The following is a 21,116-nucleotide window of genomic DNA, read 5'->3' on the forward strand; positions in this document are numbered from 1 at the left end:
CGAGACAGGCACCGTGTCGGGCACTGAAGGTTCAAAGGCAGACAAAAGAGGACAGGTGTTTATCATGAAATTTTACTATTACTTCATCATCTTTTCCAATGCTTCTTAGAACTTCAGTCTCACCATCACTCTCCTTAGTAAGAAAAAGCCACAAGATATGGTAGAGAAATTCCACTCGATTCAGCATCACTTACTGCTTGCCTTTTAGAGGAGTAAAAAATGAGGCAGGAACCACTTAACCTGAAATTAATTACATATCTCACTGTCATCAAAGCTACGTGGGAGACATCAGATATGGGCAGACTGACCTCTTGGAGTCAAAGTCCCTGGCCTCTATCGCATGAATACAGCAGTGAACCAGAAAGCCATAAGCTCAATTCCGGACTCATACTCTAGAATTTGCAAAGGCACACCTCTGACTGGTTAGACGCAGGGCCAATCAACCCATCCTAATTTCTGCTACTGATAAAAAGCAGTTTTTATGAGCAAAGAAAAAAAGTTCACCTTATAGTAGACTCCAAAAAAGAAATACAAGTCTCATAATATTTTGCTAGTATTCCTTTATACAAATTTAAATATTCCCTCATATATGAAAAAAATGTCAAACTTCCTAGAGCTACTGGGGCACTGATTGATCTTTTGTCCCCTACAAGAATGAATGGCAGCAGACTGACACAACACATGTGGCAGGCCGACCCAAAAGTCACCATCTAGGTGAGGTCTTCCCTGCCTCCTCCAGGCAGAGCCAAGTACCCCCCGCCCTCGTCCCCCTCAGTCCTCCAATCACATCTCTCTATTACAGCACTGGTCAGGTGGCATTATCTCAAACAGAATGAGTGTCTCAGGAGTAAGGCCCATGTTTCTTGGCTGTTTCTATATTGCTAGCACCTATCACAGTGTCTGGCATTAACAGACACTCAATAGAAGAAACGAACGATACAGAAAGAAAGGAAGGAAGATGGAGGAAAATGTTTCTAATAGGCAGAATAGCTTATTCATCCAATTTGAAGAAAACGTGTACTTCTCTCTGAATGGGTAAGAATTTTATTACTGGAATTCCCAGGGTCAGTATTGGGTTTAGACTTAACACTTTCCTAAAGTCTAAATTTTTAGCTCTCCTAGACAGCAAAAGGGCATGCTGACAGAGATAAATGGTAGGAGGAGGCCAAGGCTGTGTGAGTAGGCAAAAAAAATTTAGTATGAGCTAGAAAAAGACAACACATTAAAAAAATAATGAAAACTATGCTTACTAAGATTATTAACTCTGAGCTAATATTAACAGACCAAGAAAGAGACTGAGCAAGTTAAGTATTGACTACATTCTGAAAATACCAACCCAATACACTACTGCGCTCAAAAAGAAACAAAAGATATCATCAAAGTAAAGCAATATCCTACAGTACTTGGAACATTCTATGCAATTCTAGTCATCTGTTTTTAGAAAAACATACTGGAAATGGAGAAGGTCCAAGAAGTATAGTTGAGCATTAAGAGTTGAAAGCACCTTAAGTGATTACTCTAGTTGAACCCATTCATTTTACAGATAAGAAAATGAAGCCCGCAGTGGTTAAACGATTTGCCAAAAATCACCCAGCTGGTCTATGGCTCAGCTACAATTAGATCCCTAATCTCCAGGAAGCAGTTCAGTTTTCTTTCCATCGTACTGCCCTATTTATATCTTTTTGGCTAAGCAAAAACCAAAACCAATCAGGTTTCATCGATTTGGAAAGTAAGGTTTAGAATAGAGGTTCTGTGAATCCTTGAGTAGATTCCAGAGAGCCCACAAACCCTCAGAAGTGGCATTTTTCTGGAGAGAGGGTTCATAGCTTTTGCTAGATCTCAAAGGAATCAAGAATCAGAATGAATTAAGAACTCACTGCTTTAGGAGAATGATTGCAGTTGATGAAATCAAAGATCATGAATAGGCTGTAAAGATGCTGCTTACCTAACAACAGTATACTAAAAGGAATTGTGGCCAATCCTTAAAGTTCAAAGGAAATAGCTTCAGGAAAAAAATCTAAGGCAGCAGTCCTGCTATACACAGTTTTCCTTCTGACTATTGCTGCTGCAACAAAATTTCTGTTAGCTTCCATCTCTAACAAAAGCAACTGAAAAAGATCCCAGTAATTTCAAGCAATGTGGAATGATTAATACCCATGAGATGCTATCACATTTGAAATTCAAAGGAGAACAACAAATGGAATTCATTACCCTAAAGTAAATAAGCAAGGGCTTAAAAAGCTTAGACAAAATTGTGGCTGGCAGCACCACTAAAGATGCTGAGTGTGATATCTTAGAAGACAACCTCAGAATGTCCTTGGTGCTTCTATGGGCCACAGAAACCCGGGCTGGGTGGACCGTAGACCCCTCAGAATGGCACACGTTGTGCTCTCATGTAACCTAGTCAGTGCCCATGGCAGCAGTCTCAACCTTTTTAGGACCTGCCAAGCTGACAGCAAATACCTTTAGAATGCTCTGTGTCTGGATGTAAGACGACACGGACGTATTTGAGATCTCCAAATTGCTGGAGGAGCTCCCCGAGTTCTTCTTCCTCTGAGTCAAAAGACAGGTTTCTATGGAAGACAGGTCACATGAAAAGCCAATTACAAAAGTGAGATCCTGTGCTCTAGTATAAGGTAAGACACCAACTGAAGTGGCACTCTTGCTCACGGCCACCCTCTCTTGTTCGGGAATAGCACCAATGCACAGGGGCGGCCTCCACCAGCCTAGCCTCTGCTGTGTGATTCTGTCCCTCAGCCATTATTGACTGGCCTTTCTGCGTCCATCAGATTCTCTCCCCCAGGAATTTAAAACTTGAACAGACATATAAAAAGACCAGAAGTGGGGCGCCTGGGTGGCGCAGTCGGTTAAGCGTCCGACTTCAGCCAGGTCACGATCTCGCGGTCCGGGAGTTTGAGCCCCGCGTCAGGCTCTGGGCTGATGGCTCAGAGCCTGGAGCTTGTTTCCGATTCTGTGTGTCCCTCTCTCTCTCTGCCCCTCCCCCGTTCATGCTCTGTCTCTCTCTGTCCCAAAAATAAAAATAAAACTTTGAAAAAAAAAAAAAATTAAAAAAAAAAAAAGACCAGAAGTGAAGATGTAGATTCATTTCAAAATAGTAGTACTCAACCCAAAGGAAACTCCTGGGAAGCTGAAATCTGAAAATATTCTATAGATTGATCTGGGTGGTGGTTACATGGACATATATGTATGAAAAATGTCACTGCACTGTACGCCTAGATTTTTTTTTTTAATTTTTTTTTTAACGTTTATTTATTTTTGAGACAGAGAGACACAGAGCATGAAGGGGGGAGGGGCAGAGAGAGAAGGAGACACAGAATCGGAAGCAGGCTCCAGGCTCCGAGCCATCAGCCCAGAGCCTGACGCGGGGCTCGAACTTACGGACCGCAAGACGGTGACCTGAGCTGAAGTCGGACGCTTAACCGACTGCGCCACCCAGGCGCCCCGTTGTACGCCTAGATTAATGCACTTTACAGAATATATGTTATACCTTAAGAAGGAATAAAAAAAAAAGGCAGTGTCCCCAGAGAAAAAAACCCTAGCCTCCTACAACTAGGGCCCCAAACATCCCAGATTTTCATCTCCTTAAGGTTTGTTTTTTTGACACCTTTGATTCTGTGAGCCACCCATGTTCATCCAACAGACTTTTTCACTTAAAGTGACCAAAATTAGTTTCTCTTACTACAACCAAAAGAGCAGGCTAATAAGAAAAGTCAAGATACACGTGTGTGTATCAAGCTCTCTCAATTACTCACTTCCCCCCTTGCATTGCTGTGAAAACTAGGTTTCAGTTAAAACTATATAAAAGTCAGAAAATCCTAAAAACAAAAAACAACAAACAAACAAAATCCTTCAAATAATAACTCAAAAGCAAAACATGGAAAAGTTTACTAGCTACATGCAAAACAAGAAAAGAATAAGTATTTTTCTCGACGTAATTAAAAAGTGTTGGAAGATTTTGTTCTACTAAATTTCAATACATTCTAAAGATCCTTCATTTTCCAAGCTATGAACATCCTTCCAGGGTAAAAACAAACAAACAGCCCCAAATAAATATCTATAATTTTACTTCTCTTAGACTCAGTTAACAACCCCATAAACAATTCCATCTTATGAAGTAATCGAGACAAAAAAATGATGTTCTGCATTAAGACATATCCTAGCCACATTATTTTTTCTAATTTGCATTATGGGTAGTTTTCTCTCTCCCACCTCTTAACTTTCCTCAGTTTTGTGTTTTTTAAAAAAAAAAAAATTTTTTTTTTAACGTGTTGTTTATTTTTGAGACAGGGAGAGACAGAGCATGAACAGGGGAGGGTCAGAGAGTGGGAGACACAGAATCTGAAACAGGCTCCAGGCTCTGAGCTGTCAGCACAGAGCCCAACAAGGGGCTCGAACTCATGGACCGCGAGATCATGACCTGAGCCGAAGTCGGCCGCTTAACCGACTGAGCCACCAGGCGCCCCCCTCAGTTTTTTTATTAATTAAAAGATGTAGGAATGTTAAGAAATGGTATCCTTGGGATTGAGGTCACAGGCTCTTAAGTGTGACAGTTATTCCTTCCTATCAGACAGAATCCTCTACAAACACAAAATTATTTATATGGCCAATTCCAAACAGTAAAAACAACTATGGAGAGACACTGTGTTAAGGCAGAAAATGGGCTACAGCATGGCTTGTATAGGTTAAACCCACCTTTATAAATAGCTATAATGTGGGCATGTATGTGGGTGTTCTCTGAGTAATAATTAAGGTTAATATTTTTGGGTGTGTTTTTGCTCACTTATTTCCTCAATTTCCCACAATAAGCACAAATTACTTGTGTATAAAAACAATCTTAAAAGACTACAGGAAGGGGCTCCTGGGTGGCTCAGTTGGGTATGCGTCCAACTTCGGCTCAGGTCACGATCTCATGAGCCCCACATCGGGCTCTATGCTGACAGTGCGGAGTCTGCTTGGGATTCTCGCTCTCTCTCCCTCTCTTTGCCCCTCCCCCGCACGCCACACACCCTATCTCAAAATAAATAAAACTTAAAAAGAAAAAAAAAAGACTTTACAGGCAGAAAGAATACACATCTTTAAAATATGACCCAAACAGCCCTAGTACATTGGCACTGAAGAAAAGACAAGAAGGCATGCCTGAGGTATACTGAAGACAGCCTGACTCTGTGAAAAGGCCAATCTACCACAGACTAAAACGGCAATGACAACATAAAATAAAACCTATTTCCACCTGACTCCCTCCTTAAGTTTCCCTGGAAACAGACGGGATGCCTTATGCTATTCTGGATAAAGGTGAGTTGGCAAGAAGACAGAAATTACTGGAGACAAGTGATGTCACCTCTCCCCAGTACTTCCCCTAAAACAAAGGCCAGAAGCAAAATGTTTCTAACAGCTGAAGAATTGATTTGTTCCAAATGATGCTACCCAAATTACAAAGAATGAAATGTAAATGAGGATAAAATATGAAGACCCCTGCTATTTATCTATTTATCTTCTGTATATAGTTCTGGTTCTCATAAATTCTCACTGTTGGCTATATTCCTAGGACCCGATATATTAACGGTCTTAGAGGCATCTGATTTTCTGGCTTACCTAGAAAAACTAGTACAAAAAAAAAAAAAAAAAAAAAAAGAGTGGGGCACCTGGCTGGCTCAGTTGGTAGACCATGCAACCCTTGATCTCAGGGTTGTGCGTTCAAGCCCCACAGTGGGTGTAGGGATTACTCAAAAATAAAAAATTACTCAAAAATTACTCCATTTTAAAAAAAATGGAGAGACAGAGACAGAAAGAAAGAAAGAAAGAAAGAAAGAAAGAAAGAGAAAAAATCTGTGCAGACAACATAAACAGCAGTTCTCAAGGTACAAAAGCACACCTGATAAAAACGGTCTTCCCTTCATTCACATCAGAGGGTAACTTCCTCTTCTTTTTCTTTGAGACTTGTACATCTAAAGTAAAAAAAAAAAAAAAAACATAACAAACTGAAAAAGACTTAGTGCCACCCACATGACAAGGGGTTACTCCACAGATATATAAAAATCTTGCATAAACAAATAAGAAAAAATCTAGTTAAAAGTGAACAAAGAATATACAACAAAACACTTGAAAAGATGCTCAAACTTACTCTCATAGCACAAGAAATAAGATGCTATTTTTCATTCCAACAGCTTAGCAGAAACCAAAAAAACTAATGAAATCCAATGTAGTAAGGGTGTGGGGAAAAAGACATTCATACATACTATCGTGACTGTATAAACATTTAGAATATTTGAAGAGAAAAAAATACACATTCACATACACAAGGATACACTATATTGGATGTGCGTGCTCACACACATTTTTCCTTACAAAGGTATTAAATAGATACACAAGAAACATTTAATATTGGGTGTCTCCAGAGAGGGGCCCTAAGTGGCTGGGTACAAGGGAGACTCACTGATTTTAAAAATAGACATATATGCTTACATATACATAGAAGACTTCTGAAACAATGTGAAAGAAACAACAGTGGTTACTCTGAGGGACTCTTGGGGGATTGGTGAGAAACTTTTTTTTCAATTTGAGAGAGAGAGCATATGCATGAGTGGAGGAGGGACAGAGGGAGGAAGAGAGGGACAAGGGGACAGGGAGAGGGGGAGAGGGGTTGAGGGAGAAGGAGAGGAGAGAGGGGGAGAGGGAGAGAGAAAAAGAGGGAAAGGGAGGAGAGGAGGAGAGGGCGAGAGTGGGAGAGAAGGGGGGAGAGAGGGGGAGAGGGAGAGAGAGAACTTCAAGCAGGCTGCACACTCAACATAGAGCCCAATGTGGGGCTCAATCCCACGACCCTGGGATGATGACTCGAGCTGAAATCAAGAGTCGGATGCTCACCCAACTGAGCCACCCAGGTGTCCCAAGAACATTTTACTTTCTATATTACACTCTTCTGCACTTTCTTTTTTAATTTTCTGCATTATGTATTGGCCCAGTAATTTTTTCAAGGTAAAGAATGGTACGAGATAGATGAACATGGCTGTTGAATGCAAGGTCTCATAGTCCCCTCAGTATACAAGCTTCTTTGATTCTAAGGTGTCTACCATTCTCTCCTCATGGAAAAAGCTTATTTCCTCATTTTTTTATATGGCCAAACCAATATGCCAGTCTTAACCTAAGGAACCAGTTATTGGCCATTCCTTATTCCGTAATGACCTGTCCTCCTTCAATAAACAAGTTGAGTTTCACCCAACATTCTTTATAAAGGTAGCAACAGGGTTTGATTACAGTTTTACAAAATGCCCCAAGAGGCCCTTTATCCCCATCTTAACTCCTAAAAGTTGTCTAAAATCCACCTCAGTGTTAGGACACAATATCCTGCTGATCCAGTTATTCACTCACCTTGGATAAGCAAGAGACGTAGTACCTCAGCATTAAGCCAGGTTTTAAGTTCCCTGGGAATCTTCACCCTCAAACATCATGCCAAACGTATTTAAAAATCAAAACAAGAACCTTTAGAAGGATTATCAGGTATCCTTTTTAGCACATCTGACAGAACATAAGTTTGGATCCTATTTAAAAAGAGGCCTGTGCTGAACTGCTGCACATTTCTCAGTGACTGATTTCACTTTATTAAAAAAAAAATTTTTTTTAATGTTTATTTTTGAGAGAGAGTGAGAGACAAAGCGTGAGGCAGGGGCAGAGAGAGGAAGACAGAATCCAAAGCAGGCTCCAGGCCCCTGAGCTGTCAGCATGGAGCCTGACGCGGGGCTTGAACTCAAGGACCACGGGATCGTGACCCGAGCCCAAGTCGGACACTTAACCAATTGAGCCACCCAGGCGCCCCTCGGTAACTGATTTTCAGTGCAAAGTCGTCTACAAAGATGCCAGGCAAACCTTCATCCTCTTGCTGTTCACTGTCGGTGTCACTCTGAGCCAGTTCGTCTCCATCATCGACGCTATCGCTTTCCTCCGGGTCGCTGTCCTCGTCAGAATGATCCTCCTCGCTGCTCTCTACAGTTGGGGCCTTCTTGATGGCTCTGCAATGGCACAGTTCAGAACTGACAGGGTTAGGATCTAATCCTATCCAACTTCATGACACGCGTCACCACTGCGGTGATGGGGGCAGGGAAGACATCATGCTCCTCCCAGAGACCATCCTAAATCTTCCTCCATTATCTCCAACGAGCTGAGCTGCTTACTTGTTTGGATTTTGTGTAGGCTTGGTCACCCTTGCTTCTTTATTGTCCTCCCCCTCCTCCTCCTCCTCTTCTTCCTCTTCTGTACCATCCTCTTCTTCCCTGCCATTCTCTTTACTTAATTCCTGATGTTTAGGTCCAAGCCTCTTCTCACCTACACACGGAAGTAAAGAAAATTAGGAATTCACTTAGTATCCAAAACAAGGTTATTTGGACAAGAGTAACTAACACCCCAAGTTCCTAGTTCCTCGGGACTAGGACTAGGACTTTAAGTGCCATTTCCCCCCAGTATTTTTCTTAGTGTATATGAGAGAAAGCATGAGGGAAAAAAGCTAAAGCAACAAGAACCCCTCATCACAAAGACTGCCTGGAAGCCTGTCCCATTCATCAGAAGCCTGAGGGAAAATCAGACTCAGAAGGAGAAAAGCAGCCACTGAGACTCCACAAACAGCCTGCCATCGTGCACCACAGCCGGCAGGGTGCTCACCGTGGAGCCCAGGCATCAACTTTAATCTCGGTGAGTTCTGTTCTCTGAGCTCCTGGTGGCTTAAAAGCCAACTGTTTTCTAAGTAAAACTTAAGCTGTAAGTCTCCCTATTCATAATATTCCATCACCCTCTATTATGAGAAGTTGGGAGAAGAGAGCCAGCAGAGGGGAAAATGAACTCAGGCCCCACTCCTCACTCACGTTCACACCCAGGGGTGGGCTTAGATTCAAATGATCCTATGTTTTGAGACTAGATCACCAGATGGCACAACACGAATCAATAAACAGCTCTATGCTCATTTCTGAGCCTGTAGAATTCAGAGTTTTTCTTAATCCTCAGTCTCATTCTTTCCGTTAATCTTGTGCTTTTGGTATCTTTCACCCAAAATTCTGACAGACTAGCAGGTTCCCTCATAATTTTACCGTAGGTAGAGTTGTTTCCATACTCACCTCAGGACATACAATCCCTCCTGCCCAACACCACTCCATCTTACCTGGTGCAGAGGCAGACTGTGTATTTTTATATTTATCCTTTGCCACGGCCCAATCCACAGCCACTGTCCGCCCTGTCAGACAGAAAAGTAGCGTCAGAAGGTCCTCCTCTTTTTAACATCTCTTATAAATGACTTCCTATTCATCAAAGACATCACCAAAGATGGCCCAAGTCCTGCCAACCAGTCAGAAAGATGGAACCAAAACAGACAAAGAAACTGCTGATTCAGAGAATGTTCGTCCTAAAATAAAGCTCAGAGTAGCCTATCCTTTTTAAAACTTAAGCTTTTATTTTTTGTGTGATGTTTATTTTTGAGAAAAAGAAACATAGAGTACAAGCAGGGGAGGACCAGAGAGAGAGGGAGACACAGAATCCGAAGCAGGCTCCAGGCTCTGAGCTGTCAGCACAGAGCCCAATGCGGGGCTCAAACTCAAGAACTATGCGATGATGACCTGAGCTGAAGTCAGACATTTAACTGACTGAGCCACCCAGGTGCCCCTAAACTTTAAGCTTTTTATCAATAAGCAGTTATTTCACCTTTCTATACAACCACCACACCTGGGATGAGAGAGTAAAAAAGTAAAGAAAGAAAGAATGGGAACAGTGCTTACAGTTAGACAAGTTTCCAGTTAGACTAAGCAAGAGGCAAAACAAATATCTGGAATAATCTGCAATCTACACAGAAGTTACCAAGTCTGTCAGAATTTTGGGTGAAAGATACCCAAAGCACAAGATTAACAGAAAGTTACCAAGTCTCTAAGCCAAGCCCCTCTTTAGTACCTGGTAAATGAACACCCCGAGTGGCCTCACAGTCCGTTTAACAGCCCACAGGTGCTGAATAGTGATCATGACACAGAGGGAGAAATCTGCAAATCCCACATCCCCTAGACAGCAACCAGCATCTATCAGTGATTATTTCAGGGACATTTTTTCCATTAAGGATTTAAATGCGCACTCATAACCAAATAAAGACAAGTGAATAATGTCATGGGTTCTTTCAAGTTGAACCCTAAGATCAAGCACTAGGAATATTTCACCAAAACAGCTTCTATATTAGCAGTAAGACTCTCAACAAATCAAACACCTTTTGAAAATGTAGAAAGTGGGTTACTGTGCTAATTCCACTCAAACACCAGAAATATCTGGGTGAACGGTATGGGTATAAAAAACTTACCTTTTATCTCTTTCATGTTCATGCTTTTGAGAGCTTTTCCTGCTTCTAGGAGGTTTTTGAACTGGACAAAAGCAAAACCACGCATCTTTCCATCTGTGTGCAGATGTACAAAGAAGTTAGAGACAGCAGGTGAGGAGCCAACAAACACCAAGAAGGACACTACAGCAACCAGGGCTGGAAAGATGGCTCAAGTCCTGCCCACCAGTCAGCCCCGAAGCAATAGCTAATGTCTTCCTGCTGAGTATACCCTGGCTCAAGCTTGGGGAGAGCAATGCATTTCCCTAAACTGTAACTTGTCTTCTAAAACCAGTTCTAATCTAACTAAAAATGCCATCCAGGAAATAAGCACTATTTTTGAGTTTTTGCTGTGTCAAGCACGGTGCCTGATACTATATATATATATGTGTGTGTGTGTGTGTGTGTATGTATATATATATATATATATATATATAGTGTATATATATATATATATATATATATATATATATATATATATAATATCTCCTATCATCTGGGGCTCACAGAGAGTATAACGTGAACCTTGTATTTCTATTTCAAATAGTGGATACTATATATATATGTGTGTGTGTGTGTGTGTGTGTGTGTATATATATATATAGTATATATATATATAATATCTCCTATCATCTGGGGCTCACAGAGAGTATAACGTGAACCTTGTATTTCTATTTCAAATAGTGGATACTATATGTGTGTGTGTGTGTGTGTGTGTGTGTGTGTGTGTGTATATATAGTATATATATATATATAATATCTCCTATCATCTGGGGCTCACAGAGAGTATGACGTGAACCTTGTATTTCTACTTCAAATAGTGGTTAGTTCAAGGGTGAAATGGAAAAAGACCATTATGTTACGTCATCTTAATCTAACTCACAACAAATGATGGCGTGCTAGTACCTGGCTTCCTGGGGATGCTTACTTCCAGGACAGCTCCATATTGAGCAAACACCATTCTCAGGTCATCTTCTGAACACTGACACCAAAAGTGAAGAAAAAGAGATATTATCACAGAAAATAAACATGAAACATCAACCATTAAATTAGCCCATGACAAAGAGCTTGAATATTTTTACTCTTTTACTTTTGAGACTAGGACATAAAACATCTCTGAACAGAAGCCATCTTGCTTTGTACCTAATAGACAAAGAGAACAGATATCAGAGAGCTCTTCCTCCCTCCTCCCTATCTCAGCAGTAGTGTCCCAAAAGGAAGGCATCTTCACACTTACTATCCTTAATTAGTCCTTATTTATACAGGCCCATTTTCTGTATTCAACAAGGCTACAATTCATTCCCAGAAGGAATTATGTCCAATTAGACCATCCTGGTGAAGAGTTCAACCAATGAGCACCAACAGCCTTCAGAACAGGTAGTGTTAGTTTTCTCTGTCACTCACCTTAAAGCTTAGGTTCCGAATAATTAACCTGGCTTTCTTATCAGCCACTTTGGGTTTTTTTGGCTTCAGCTCCTTCTTTGGGGACTCTGAATTTTCTAAAAAATAAGAGGCAACAGAATAAGTCTGTGATCCCAAACCACTCACCTCTAGGCCCAGAACATCACAGGAAAGAAGCTACTAGCAAAAGATGACATTTCCCACAGGACTAAGTATGGCAACACCCAGGACCACCAGATTTCCAAAGTTAGAGTTAAATAAAAGACAAAAATGAGTAATAAAATACATTAGATGATTTTGGACATCAAAGGGAAATTTAGGAAGCTTTCAAAGCAGAAGCTATACCCCCAACCACCCACCTGTTCTTCCTCACCCTAAGGGAAAATTCCTTTAAGTTACTAGAAACTCACCATTTTCCCCCTTTTCCTTGGACTTCTTCCTCAGTTTCTTCTTGGCAACAGTCACATTGATCTTACAGCCTTCAAAGGTGGTAATCTCCTTGAGGGCCCTCTGAACATCTTCCAGCATAGAAAAAGTGACATAGCCAAAGCCTCGACATGCCTTACTTCCTGAACAGTAGGGGAAAGGGACAGCACTGTAAGCCAAGAGCCCTAAACCATTAAATCGGCAATGCCCACGGGGCGCCTGGGTGGCGCAGTCGGTTAAGCGTCCGACTTCAGCCAGGTCACGATCTCGCGGTCCGGGAGTTCAAGCCCCGGGAGTTCGAGCCCCGCGTCGGGCTCTGGGCTGATGGCTCAGAGCCTGGAGCCTGTTTCCGATTCTGTGTCTCCCTCTCTCTCTGCCCCTCCCCCGTTCATGCTCTGTCTCTCTCTGTCCCAAAAATAAATAAACGTTGAAAAAAAAATTTTTTTTTAATTGGCAATGCCCTAAACTAGCAGATACTGTCAGGCCATCCCATTTATTAGTTTGCCAAAATTCTCAGGAGGGACAAAAATGAGATTGGCATCCGTGGCCCCTTCCCCACTTTGCTCAGAAATTGACAGGCTTCCTCTTTTAATTTGGTGCCTTCACTGTTAGCCTCTCTTCTTCCTTTTCTGATCATCTTGAGAATATGGAGGGCCCATGATATCTATTACATCCCCAGTGAAGAACTCAACCTCAAAGAGAATGGAACATCACCAGAGAAGGTGGGAAAGGGAAGTATGGCAGCTTTGAAAACTACAATTATGCAGATCAGAAATTAATGCCTGAGGCCCTGACAAAAGAACCTCAATAAACAATAAGCATTGCTTTGGGAGCCTGCAGATACTATTACCATTATTACCAAGCCTTAGCAATCAATATCAAATCTAACCTTTTTCAAACTAGCTGTAAATCTCTTAACTCACTTTTATCTTCAGAACCACACTAAGGTAGGTAAAGTGAATACTATCATCCCTTCTTTCCAAATAAATAACTTAAGATGGAGGAAAGTAAGTGAACTGGCTAACACACCAGAGTGTTAGTAGCTGAATGAATTCCTCATGACTAGCCCCATGTTCTTTCCATGGGACTCCACCAATATAAAGGCGAATATAAAGAGAAGAATATTAGGACCAACCAGATGAATAGTTGCAAATGAAAACTGTAACCCACCTTTGCCCTTTCTGGTTTGCTTTTTCTTGATAACATTTTTATGTACTAAAATGTTAAGTCATTTACTGCATCAAAAAGGAAAAAGACAGACCGAGTAGTCCGCCTATGACCCAAAGAAGAAATACATGCTCTGCTTCTTTTTGAACTACACTCGAACCTACTTCAAGGTAGAAGCCCTCAAACACAGGATGTTGATCCACATATACTGGTTAAAGCTGACACTGCATTAGGAAAGCATACTGTGATTTGGAGATTGGTGTCTTTTTTCTTGGGACTCCTTCTCACAAAAGCCTGCCCACTCAAAGTCAGAAAATTAGAACAAGAAAAATCAGGGCTCTTCCTGATCAAAGACAAAGCAGCTGAAATGTAAAGCAGTTCAGTACCAAAATAAAAGTATGTGCTCACAACATATCTGCACAAAGCATCATATTTTACAACCATCCTGTAAAATTATTCATCTTAAAGAGGTGAAGTCACCTCTACTAAGACCTCATCCCACCCACCCCCAACCCCCACTCCTTGTTCCCATCCCATTAAGTACAACACTCTTTCCAACACATCTTGCCTATCTGGACAGGAAAATACATACTATTTTAAACAGGGGATAAAGCTTGTATTTCTTAAGATTTAGACCACATACACAGAATACAAGGCAAGGTTATACTCTGTCTAAATTCTGAGGACACAAAAGAGAATTCCCATTCAATGGCCTGTTCTTCCCTGGGACAGAACCACCAAGCACCGGACAGTTTGACAACCACAGTAATGAATGTAACTTATAGTAGAACCTAGTACACATATGCCTTTTTTATATAAAACCAAAGGGATGCCTGGCTAGGTCAGCTGTTGGAGTGTGTGACTCTTGATCTTGGGGTTAAGTTCGAGCCCCACACTGGGTGTAGAGATTACTTAAAAATAAAATCCTAAAAACAAAAAAGTTTTATGAATACTAACCCTTTACCACGTATAGATAGATACACTCTATTTAAAAAAATTATTGACCCACTCAAGACCCACTGATGAGGAATGATCTGCAGTTGAAGAAACACTGCTGTGGAGCCCTCTCATCTCTCACTCACCCATATCTATGCTTAAAATGACAAAGAACCAGGCAGGTGTCATAGCCTGTAGAGCAATCAGAGCCATGTCGACAATCCTAACTCTAACCTCTGTTACTAACAAAATAGAAGTTAATGATGGAGGATTATTAGCACACAAGTTAGCCTGTCTGCTCACATACTCAGATACCACGGGGGGAAACAGGGATCCTCAGAATGCCAGTTTCCACCAGTTGTTCTGCTGCAAGGCAAAGAAGCAGCCACTTACAGAGGCAGACTGATGACTTAGAAGGGAGTGAAATTTAACATCAGGTGCCTATCAAGTGTCCCCTGAAGTCTAGGTTAAGAAGAAGGAATGCTTCTACAATTAAAACCCTCACAATTCTTCCTCCTTCCAATACATGCCAACCCTTTCTCCTAGTGATGCGATGAGCAGCACCCAGAGTATAAGCCATGTAGCAGTATTCCACAAATAAGCAAATATCCCCAGTGGCTCAAGCCAAAAATCTTGGGAGTCAGACTTAACTCCTCTTTTTCTCATACCCCACATCTCACCCATCAGCAAATCCTCTCGGTTCTACCTTTGAAAATATCCGTATTCCAATCACTTTTTACCACCTCTGCTGCTACCATCCTGGTCCAACACACCGTATTTCTTACCTGGATTGCAAGAGGCTAATGTCTGGTCTCCTTGCTTTTGTCCTGTTCTCCAAGGGCGGCCTCAGAGGATCTTTTAAAATGTAAGCCAGATCATACTTACTGCTCCCTATCCAAAACTAGTAGCTTCTGGTATCAGAGTAAAAGCCAAAGTCCTCCAAAATCTTTGCAATAGGTCCTACATGATCTGGTACCCTAGAATCTCATCTCCTAATTCTCTTACCTTCACTCACTTATTCTGTCATCCTGTTCTTGCTGCTATTTCTTCAATATACCAGGAGTAGTCCTCTTTATCCTTAAGTATCCTTAAGCTTAGTGTTTCCTCTGCCTAGACTCCTCCTCCCGGACAGACACATGTTCACTCCTTCATCTCAGGCAGGCCTTCCCTGGCTACTCTATAGACAACTGTCATTTCTCACCTCCCAACCCTCCCCCCCCCCCCCGCCAAACACACACCCTCACCAACACAGAGACTCCTTATCCTAATTTTTCTCCTTCGTATTTACCACCATTATCACTATATATATATATATTTTTTTTTTAATGTTTATTTATTTTTGAGAGAGACAGCACAAGCAGAGGCAGAGAGCGAGGGAGACAGAATCCAAAGCAGGCTCCAAGCTCTGAGCTGCCAAGCACAGAGCCCGACTCGGGGCTCGAACCCTCGAACAGTGAGATCATGACCTGAGCCAAAGTCAGCCGCTTAACCGACTGAGCCACCCAGGCGCCTGTATCACTATACGTTTTGCCTATTTGTTTATTGGCTGTCTTCTCCATCTTGAAGACTTAAGAGCAAGTTTTTTGGCTTGGTTTGGGGCACTGCTGTATCCTAATGACCTACAACAGTGCCCAGTACACAGCAGACATTTGAAGAATATTTACTGAATAAATGAGTAAATGAATAACATACTAGTTAGGAGCTTCGGGTCTCATGATCAACTTCTGGATCCATTACTTACAAGCTGTATGAACTTAAACTAAAGTTACCAAATTTCCCCAAGCCCCAGACTCCTGTCTGTAAAATGAGGTTAAGACTGTCCACCCAAGACTGTTGAGAAAATTAAACGAGATTAACACGAGTGGAATTCAGCACCGTGCCTGGCACTCAGTTGACTCTCAACAAGGTTCATTAAAAGTTAACTATTACATTGTTACCAAATGAGACAGCATGTGTGAGCGCGCATACTAAACGGAAAGCGCTTTGTAAACCTAAGGCAATGCCTTGCCTTTCAGAATCGGGCCTCTATGGACTCTTCCAGAGCCGAGTCAGTTTAAAAAGGAAGCTCAATCCCCCTTCCCTTCTCATTGGGGCGGGTCAAGAATTCTACGGCTCGCTGATGTCCTCGCCGGGATCCCGCTCCCAGGAACCCCAGCCCTAGCCTCAGCAGCCCCGCCCCCTTACCTTTCTCAGTCACCACGAAGCACTGCTTCACCGGCCCCACTTGACTGAACAGCTCCTCCAGCTGCTCACTGCGGGCCGAGGGCGGCAGGCGGCCTACAAACAGGGTCAGCCCCGCCATGAGGCTGGGAAACGAAGGCGCGCGAGACCACAAGCAAACCAGGCCCGCGCACGCGAGTCACGGAGCCGGCTTTAGCAGGCCGACCACGCCAACCTGCCCGGAGATTCCGGAAGTGCTCGTCATTCAAAAGAGTCCGGAGGAAAACATGGTGGGGAGGGAGAAAAAACGTTCCGGAATGAAGAAAAAAAAGGTGCCGCCCAGTAGCGGAGCTTCTTGAGCGGGTCTCCACCCCTAGTCCCAGTACTTTCGCCCCGTCCCCTACACCCTGGGCTACTGTAAGGAACAGGAATCGCTAGCTCCTACCCAGTTTATTTATTTTGTTGTTGTTGTTGTTGTTGTTGTTTTTTAAGAGAGAGAGACAGAGTGTGAGCATGGGAGGGCAGAGAGAGAGGAGACACAGAATAGGAAGCAGGCTCCAGGCTCTGAGCTGTCAGCACAGAGCCCTACACGGGGCTCGAACTCACAAACCATGAGATCATGACCTGAGCTGAAGTCTGACTCTCAACCGACTGAGCGACCCAGGCGTCCCTCTCCTACCCAGTTTAAAATCTCACTTCCAGGATTATGGATCCCAAAGTACCACGGCAGGCAGAGGAAGTCGTTTTTTTGCTCGAGGCCTTACATATATTGGCTATTTAATAAATACTTTCTTTAGGGGCACCTGGGTGGCTCAGTCGGTTGAGCATCCGACTTCAGCTCAGGTCATGATCTCTCATGTTTGTGAGTTTGAGCCCCGCTTCAGGCTCTGTGCTGACAGCTCAGAGCCTGGAGCCTGCTTTGGATTCTGTGTCTACCCCCCCCCCCCCCCGCCCCTCACCTGCTTGTGCTCTCTCTCTCCCTCAAAAATAAATAAACATTAAAAATTTAAAAATAAATGCTTTCTTTAGTGCCACCACAGACTCCCAGATTATGTGTAAAAAATGCAACCAGAATGCACATAGATGCACACATCAAACACATTATTCGAACAATTCTCATATTCTCAGAGAATATGAGACATCTGTCACACTATAACAGATAACTATAACTGTGCCAATGACAAATAAAATATAGCTGCCAAAGCGCACACACACACACAGATCACACACAATCATTCTTTCAATAAATATTTACTGAGCTCCTACTATGTGCCAGGCACTAGGATACAATTGGTGATCTAAAAAAAAAAAAAAGAGAGAGTCCCTGCTCTCATGGAGAATCAAGTCTAGTAGGGGTAGACAGACATTCATTTAAAAACTTTACAAATAAATCATAGCATGCACGCTACAAGATAACATGGGAACATACCCAAAGCAAACATAACACATACACATAGACCCAGAAGGCAGGTCCTCCCAGAGACAGGAGAAGACCTTCCCTCGGGTCAGCTTATGGGTCAGTCCCAAGGCTGAGGGATCTTACTGACCAGTGGGAGATCTGGGTGCCCCTAGAACCTGGAGGGCAGAGACTATTTGCCATTTCACTGGGCTCGGGAACCAACCTGTGTGCAAGACTGCAGTACCCTGCAGGACATCCAGCTGAGAAAATGCACTTTTTCAATAATGATTTTTATTTTATTTTATTTTTTAATGTTTATTTTTGAGAGGGGGGGAGGGGCAGACAGAGAGGGGAGACAGAGGATCCAAAGTGGGCTCCGCGTTGATAGCAGAAAGCCTGATGCGGGGCTGGAACCCATGAACTGGGAGATCATGACCTGAGCCAAATTCGAACCTGCAGAGCTACCCAGGCACCCCTCGGTAATTACTTTTAAGTGGTATAATCTGAACACACGGTAAGTAGAAAATTCAAAAAGTACAAAAAGTACAGTGAAAAGTAATTTTCTCTTCAAACCCCATTTGCTTTCAATACATTTTGGATAGATGGGATGACTGATTGATGGTAATGGCAGGGTGGGGGGAGGGGAGAACACTTAACTTTAGATTTATGAAGCTATGGGGCGCCTGGGTGGCTCAGTCGGTTGAGCGTCCGACTTCAGCTCAGGTCATGATCTCACAGTTCCTGAGTTCAAGCCCCACATTGGGCTCTGTGCTGACAGCTCAGAGCCTGGAGCCTGCTTCGGATTCTGTGTCTCCCTCTGTCTCTCTACCCCTCCCCCGCTCATGCTCTGTCTCTGTCTCAAAAATAAATAAACATTAAAAAAAATTAAAAAAAAGATTTATGAAGCCCCAGCTCCAAATAAACAGTGTATGCTCAAAAGAAAACACCAGTTATTTTTAAACACATAACTCAAGAGACGAAGTACTCAAAAACAAAACAGATTTTTAAGGCTGTGGGGTTAATCCTATCCAGGATGAACAGAAACAAATAGACAAAAGAAGTAAGGTGGGTCATTGAAATAAAGTTGGTTTGGGATTCCACATTCCTCCCTCTTCTTTTCTCCTCCTCTTCTGCCCACTCACCACTTTAGAAATCAAAATTCTATCCCCAAAAACTAAACTGCAAGCTTCAGGGCTCTAGCTATAGGGAAGCCTTCCCAGTGCTGGCTGCAGTATACACCGGGTAAAGAACCCTTAGAGGGCTGTTCCAACATCCCTTTGGGCTACCCCTACAGTGCGGTTTTATTATTATTATTTTTTTTAAGTTTATTTATTTTTGAGAGACAGAGAAGAGAGAAACACAGAATCCAAAGCAGGCTCCAAGCTGTCGGCACAGAGCTCAACGCGGGGCTCGAACCCACAAACCACCGCAGGATCACGACTCAAGCCGAAGCGGGCACCCAACCGCCTGAGCCACCCAGGCGCCCCCCTACAGTGCTGTTTTAAATGAGTGTTGTCTCACTCAGACCATCCTTAGAGAACAAAACTGTGTGCCTGTGCTCAACAGGGGGCAGCAGCCACTCACTCACAATGCGGAGGACTTCTCTGTCCCCAAAGGAGGACATCGATTTCAGATACCCAGTTTCCGACCTGGACGACGCCCCCCCCCCCCCCCCCCCATCTCGGGCTTCCAGCCTCAACCTCAGCCCCTCCCCTCCTACCCATTCACATCTGGGAGGCCACGTGGTGCTTCAGTCAGGAATATTTGCTCATCCATCTACCCAGGACACACGCAGGGTTCTTTATTAAATAGCAGGAATTGTGGTGCCCTGCACCACATCAGCAACGTGGCTTCCAGGGGAAATAAATTGTTGGCTTCTCTCTCATCCATCACTGTGCAGGAGCCCGGAAAGGAAGGAAGAAAGGCCTGGGCTGTGCTCTCTCCCAGCCGGCCTCTCCCAGGCCCCATCCCTCTGGTTCCCTTCCCCCTTGCAAGCCAAACCTTCATACAATACCACTTACTTCTTGTTCTTAGAACCTCTCACAGCTGTAGTTAGTGCTATTGTAATTATTTATATGATTGGCTCTTTTATTTAATATTTTATTTTTAAGTCATCTCTACACCCAACGTGGGGCTTGAACTCAAAACCTCAAGATTAAGAGTCACATGCCCTACCGACTGAGCCACCCAGGTGCCCTTACGATTAGTTCTTCAATGTCTGCCCTCCCCCAAAGGCCTTCAGGTTCGTAAGTTCCGGGCTGGTGTCCACCTCGTTCACCTCTGTCTCTTCTGCACCTAGCACGTTGTAAGCATCCAATAAAATGTTTTAAAGACATTGAGTAAACAAGGGTGAGTCTGTCTCTCGGTCCCCTGCAGTGCTGAGAACTGAAGCTGAAGGGTGTATGCATTAGGATCTACCTGGGCTCCTCTGGGAAACCTGCTTTGGGTAAGGGCTGAGGGAAGGGTTGTCTCACCAAAGTATTGGCCTCTATACAAAGTCGAAGGGCTGGGGTCATTCTTGCTGAGGAAAAGCAAAGAAGTTGGAGCTGGTGAACACTGAGCTATATCCCTCCTCCTTGTCTCACTAGCCCCATTCAGAGCCTCCAGACAGAAAAGGAGTGGGTGTATGGAGGGGGGAGAGACAGATAGACAGGCCAACAGACTGACTGGGGGTATGTGGGCTTGGACTGCTCTATCAGAGCGCGTGTGCATGAACTCCGGGGTCCCCTGGTGGGTAGAGTGAATGAGCAGGCTGGCAAGCGTTAGGGCGAGGAAGAGGTGGCCGAGAGTTGAGTGTGAGCAGAGGCAGATGGGAGCATAAGTGGGGAAGAAAGGGAGCAATTTATCCGAGCAGCAAGCACTCCTTGCGTGAGACAAAGCAGCTCCGATGCTGGGTCCGCTACGGGCGGCTACGACAGCAGTGAGAAATGCCTGTAATTAGGAGGCTGGCAGTTCTCTGGGCCTCAGCCCAGAGTGACTATGCAGCAAGAATTTCTGAGCCAAGTTGAGCCAGGTGATGGAGGAGACACGGTCCACACCACTCTAGTTCCATCCCCCACGGTGCCTGCCCCACCCTCTTCTCATTGTCTGCCCTCCTATGACCCTCACTCTCCCCAAACATCACTGACTCTTCCTTCCTCTGAGGTCCCAGACCCTGGACACGCCCCTCAGGCAAGACAGATCTTCATGTGCAAGGAGAACAGTGCATTAATTCTTCCACTAGCGCGTGGACCTTGTCTGGTGAGGGCCCACCCCTCCGGGCCTCTCTGCTTTCCT

The 21,116-nt window shown here is 43.5% G+C and overlaps 1 protein-coding gene across 2 annotated transcripts in view; it reads right to left on the minus strand.

The window, feature by feature from the left end:
* Window positions 1–16,681, minus strand: part of RBM28 (RNA binding motif protein 28) — a 30,781-nt gene extending 14,100 nt beyond the window's left edge. Inside the window, exons 1-10 of one of the 2 annotated variants that reach the window (XM_047848735.1) lie at window positions 16,466–16,681; window positions 12,163–12,321; window positions 11,756–11,850; window positions 11,258–11,333; window positions 10,337–10,429; window positions 9,164–9,235; window positions 8,187–8,337; window positions 7,882–8,024; window positions 5,894–5,966; window positions 2,464–2,573 (exon numbers count right to left, since the gene is read on the minus strand). In XM_047848735.1, the coding sequence (XP_047704691.1) occupies window positions 2,464–2,573; window positions 5,894–5,966; window positions 7,882–8,024; window positions 8,187–8,337; window positions 9,164–9,235; window positions 10,337–10,429; window positions 11,258–11,333; window positions 11,756–11,850; window positions 12,163–12,321; window positions 16,466–16,583 (1,090 nt within the window). In that variant the 5' untranslated portion in view covers window positions 16,584–16,681. Of the gene's footprint in view, window positions 1–2,463; window positions 2,574–5,893; window positions 5,967–7,881; window positions 8,046–8,186; window positions 8,338–9,163; window positions 9,236–10,336; window positions 10,430–11,257; window positions 11,334–11,755; window positions 11,851–12,162; window positions 12,322–16,465 lie in introns of both variants that reach the window. The other variant, XM_047848734.1, reaches the window with a different exon arrangement.
* Window positions 16,682–21,116: the final 4,435 nt, after the last annotated feature.

This window comes from Prionailurus viverrinus, chromosome A2, assembly GCF_022837055.1.
Source record: "Prionailurus viverrinus isolate Anna chromosome A2, UM_Priviv_1.0, whole genome shotgun sequence".
Taxonomy (NCBI): domain Eukaryota; kingdom Metazoa; phylum Chordata; class Mammalia; order Carnivora; family Felidae; genus Prionailurus; species Prionailurus viverrinus.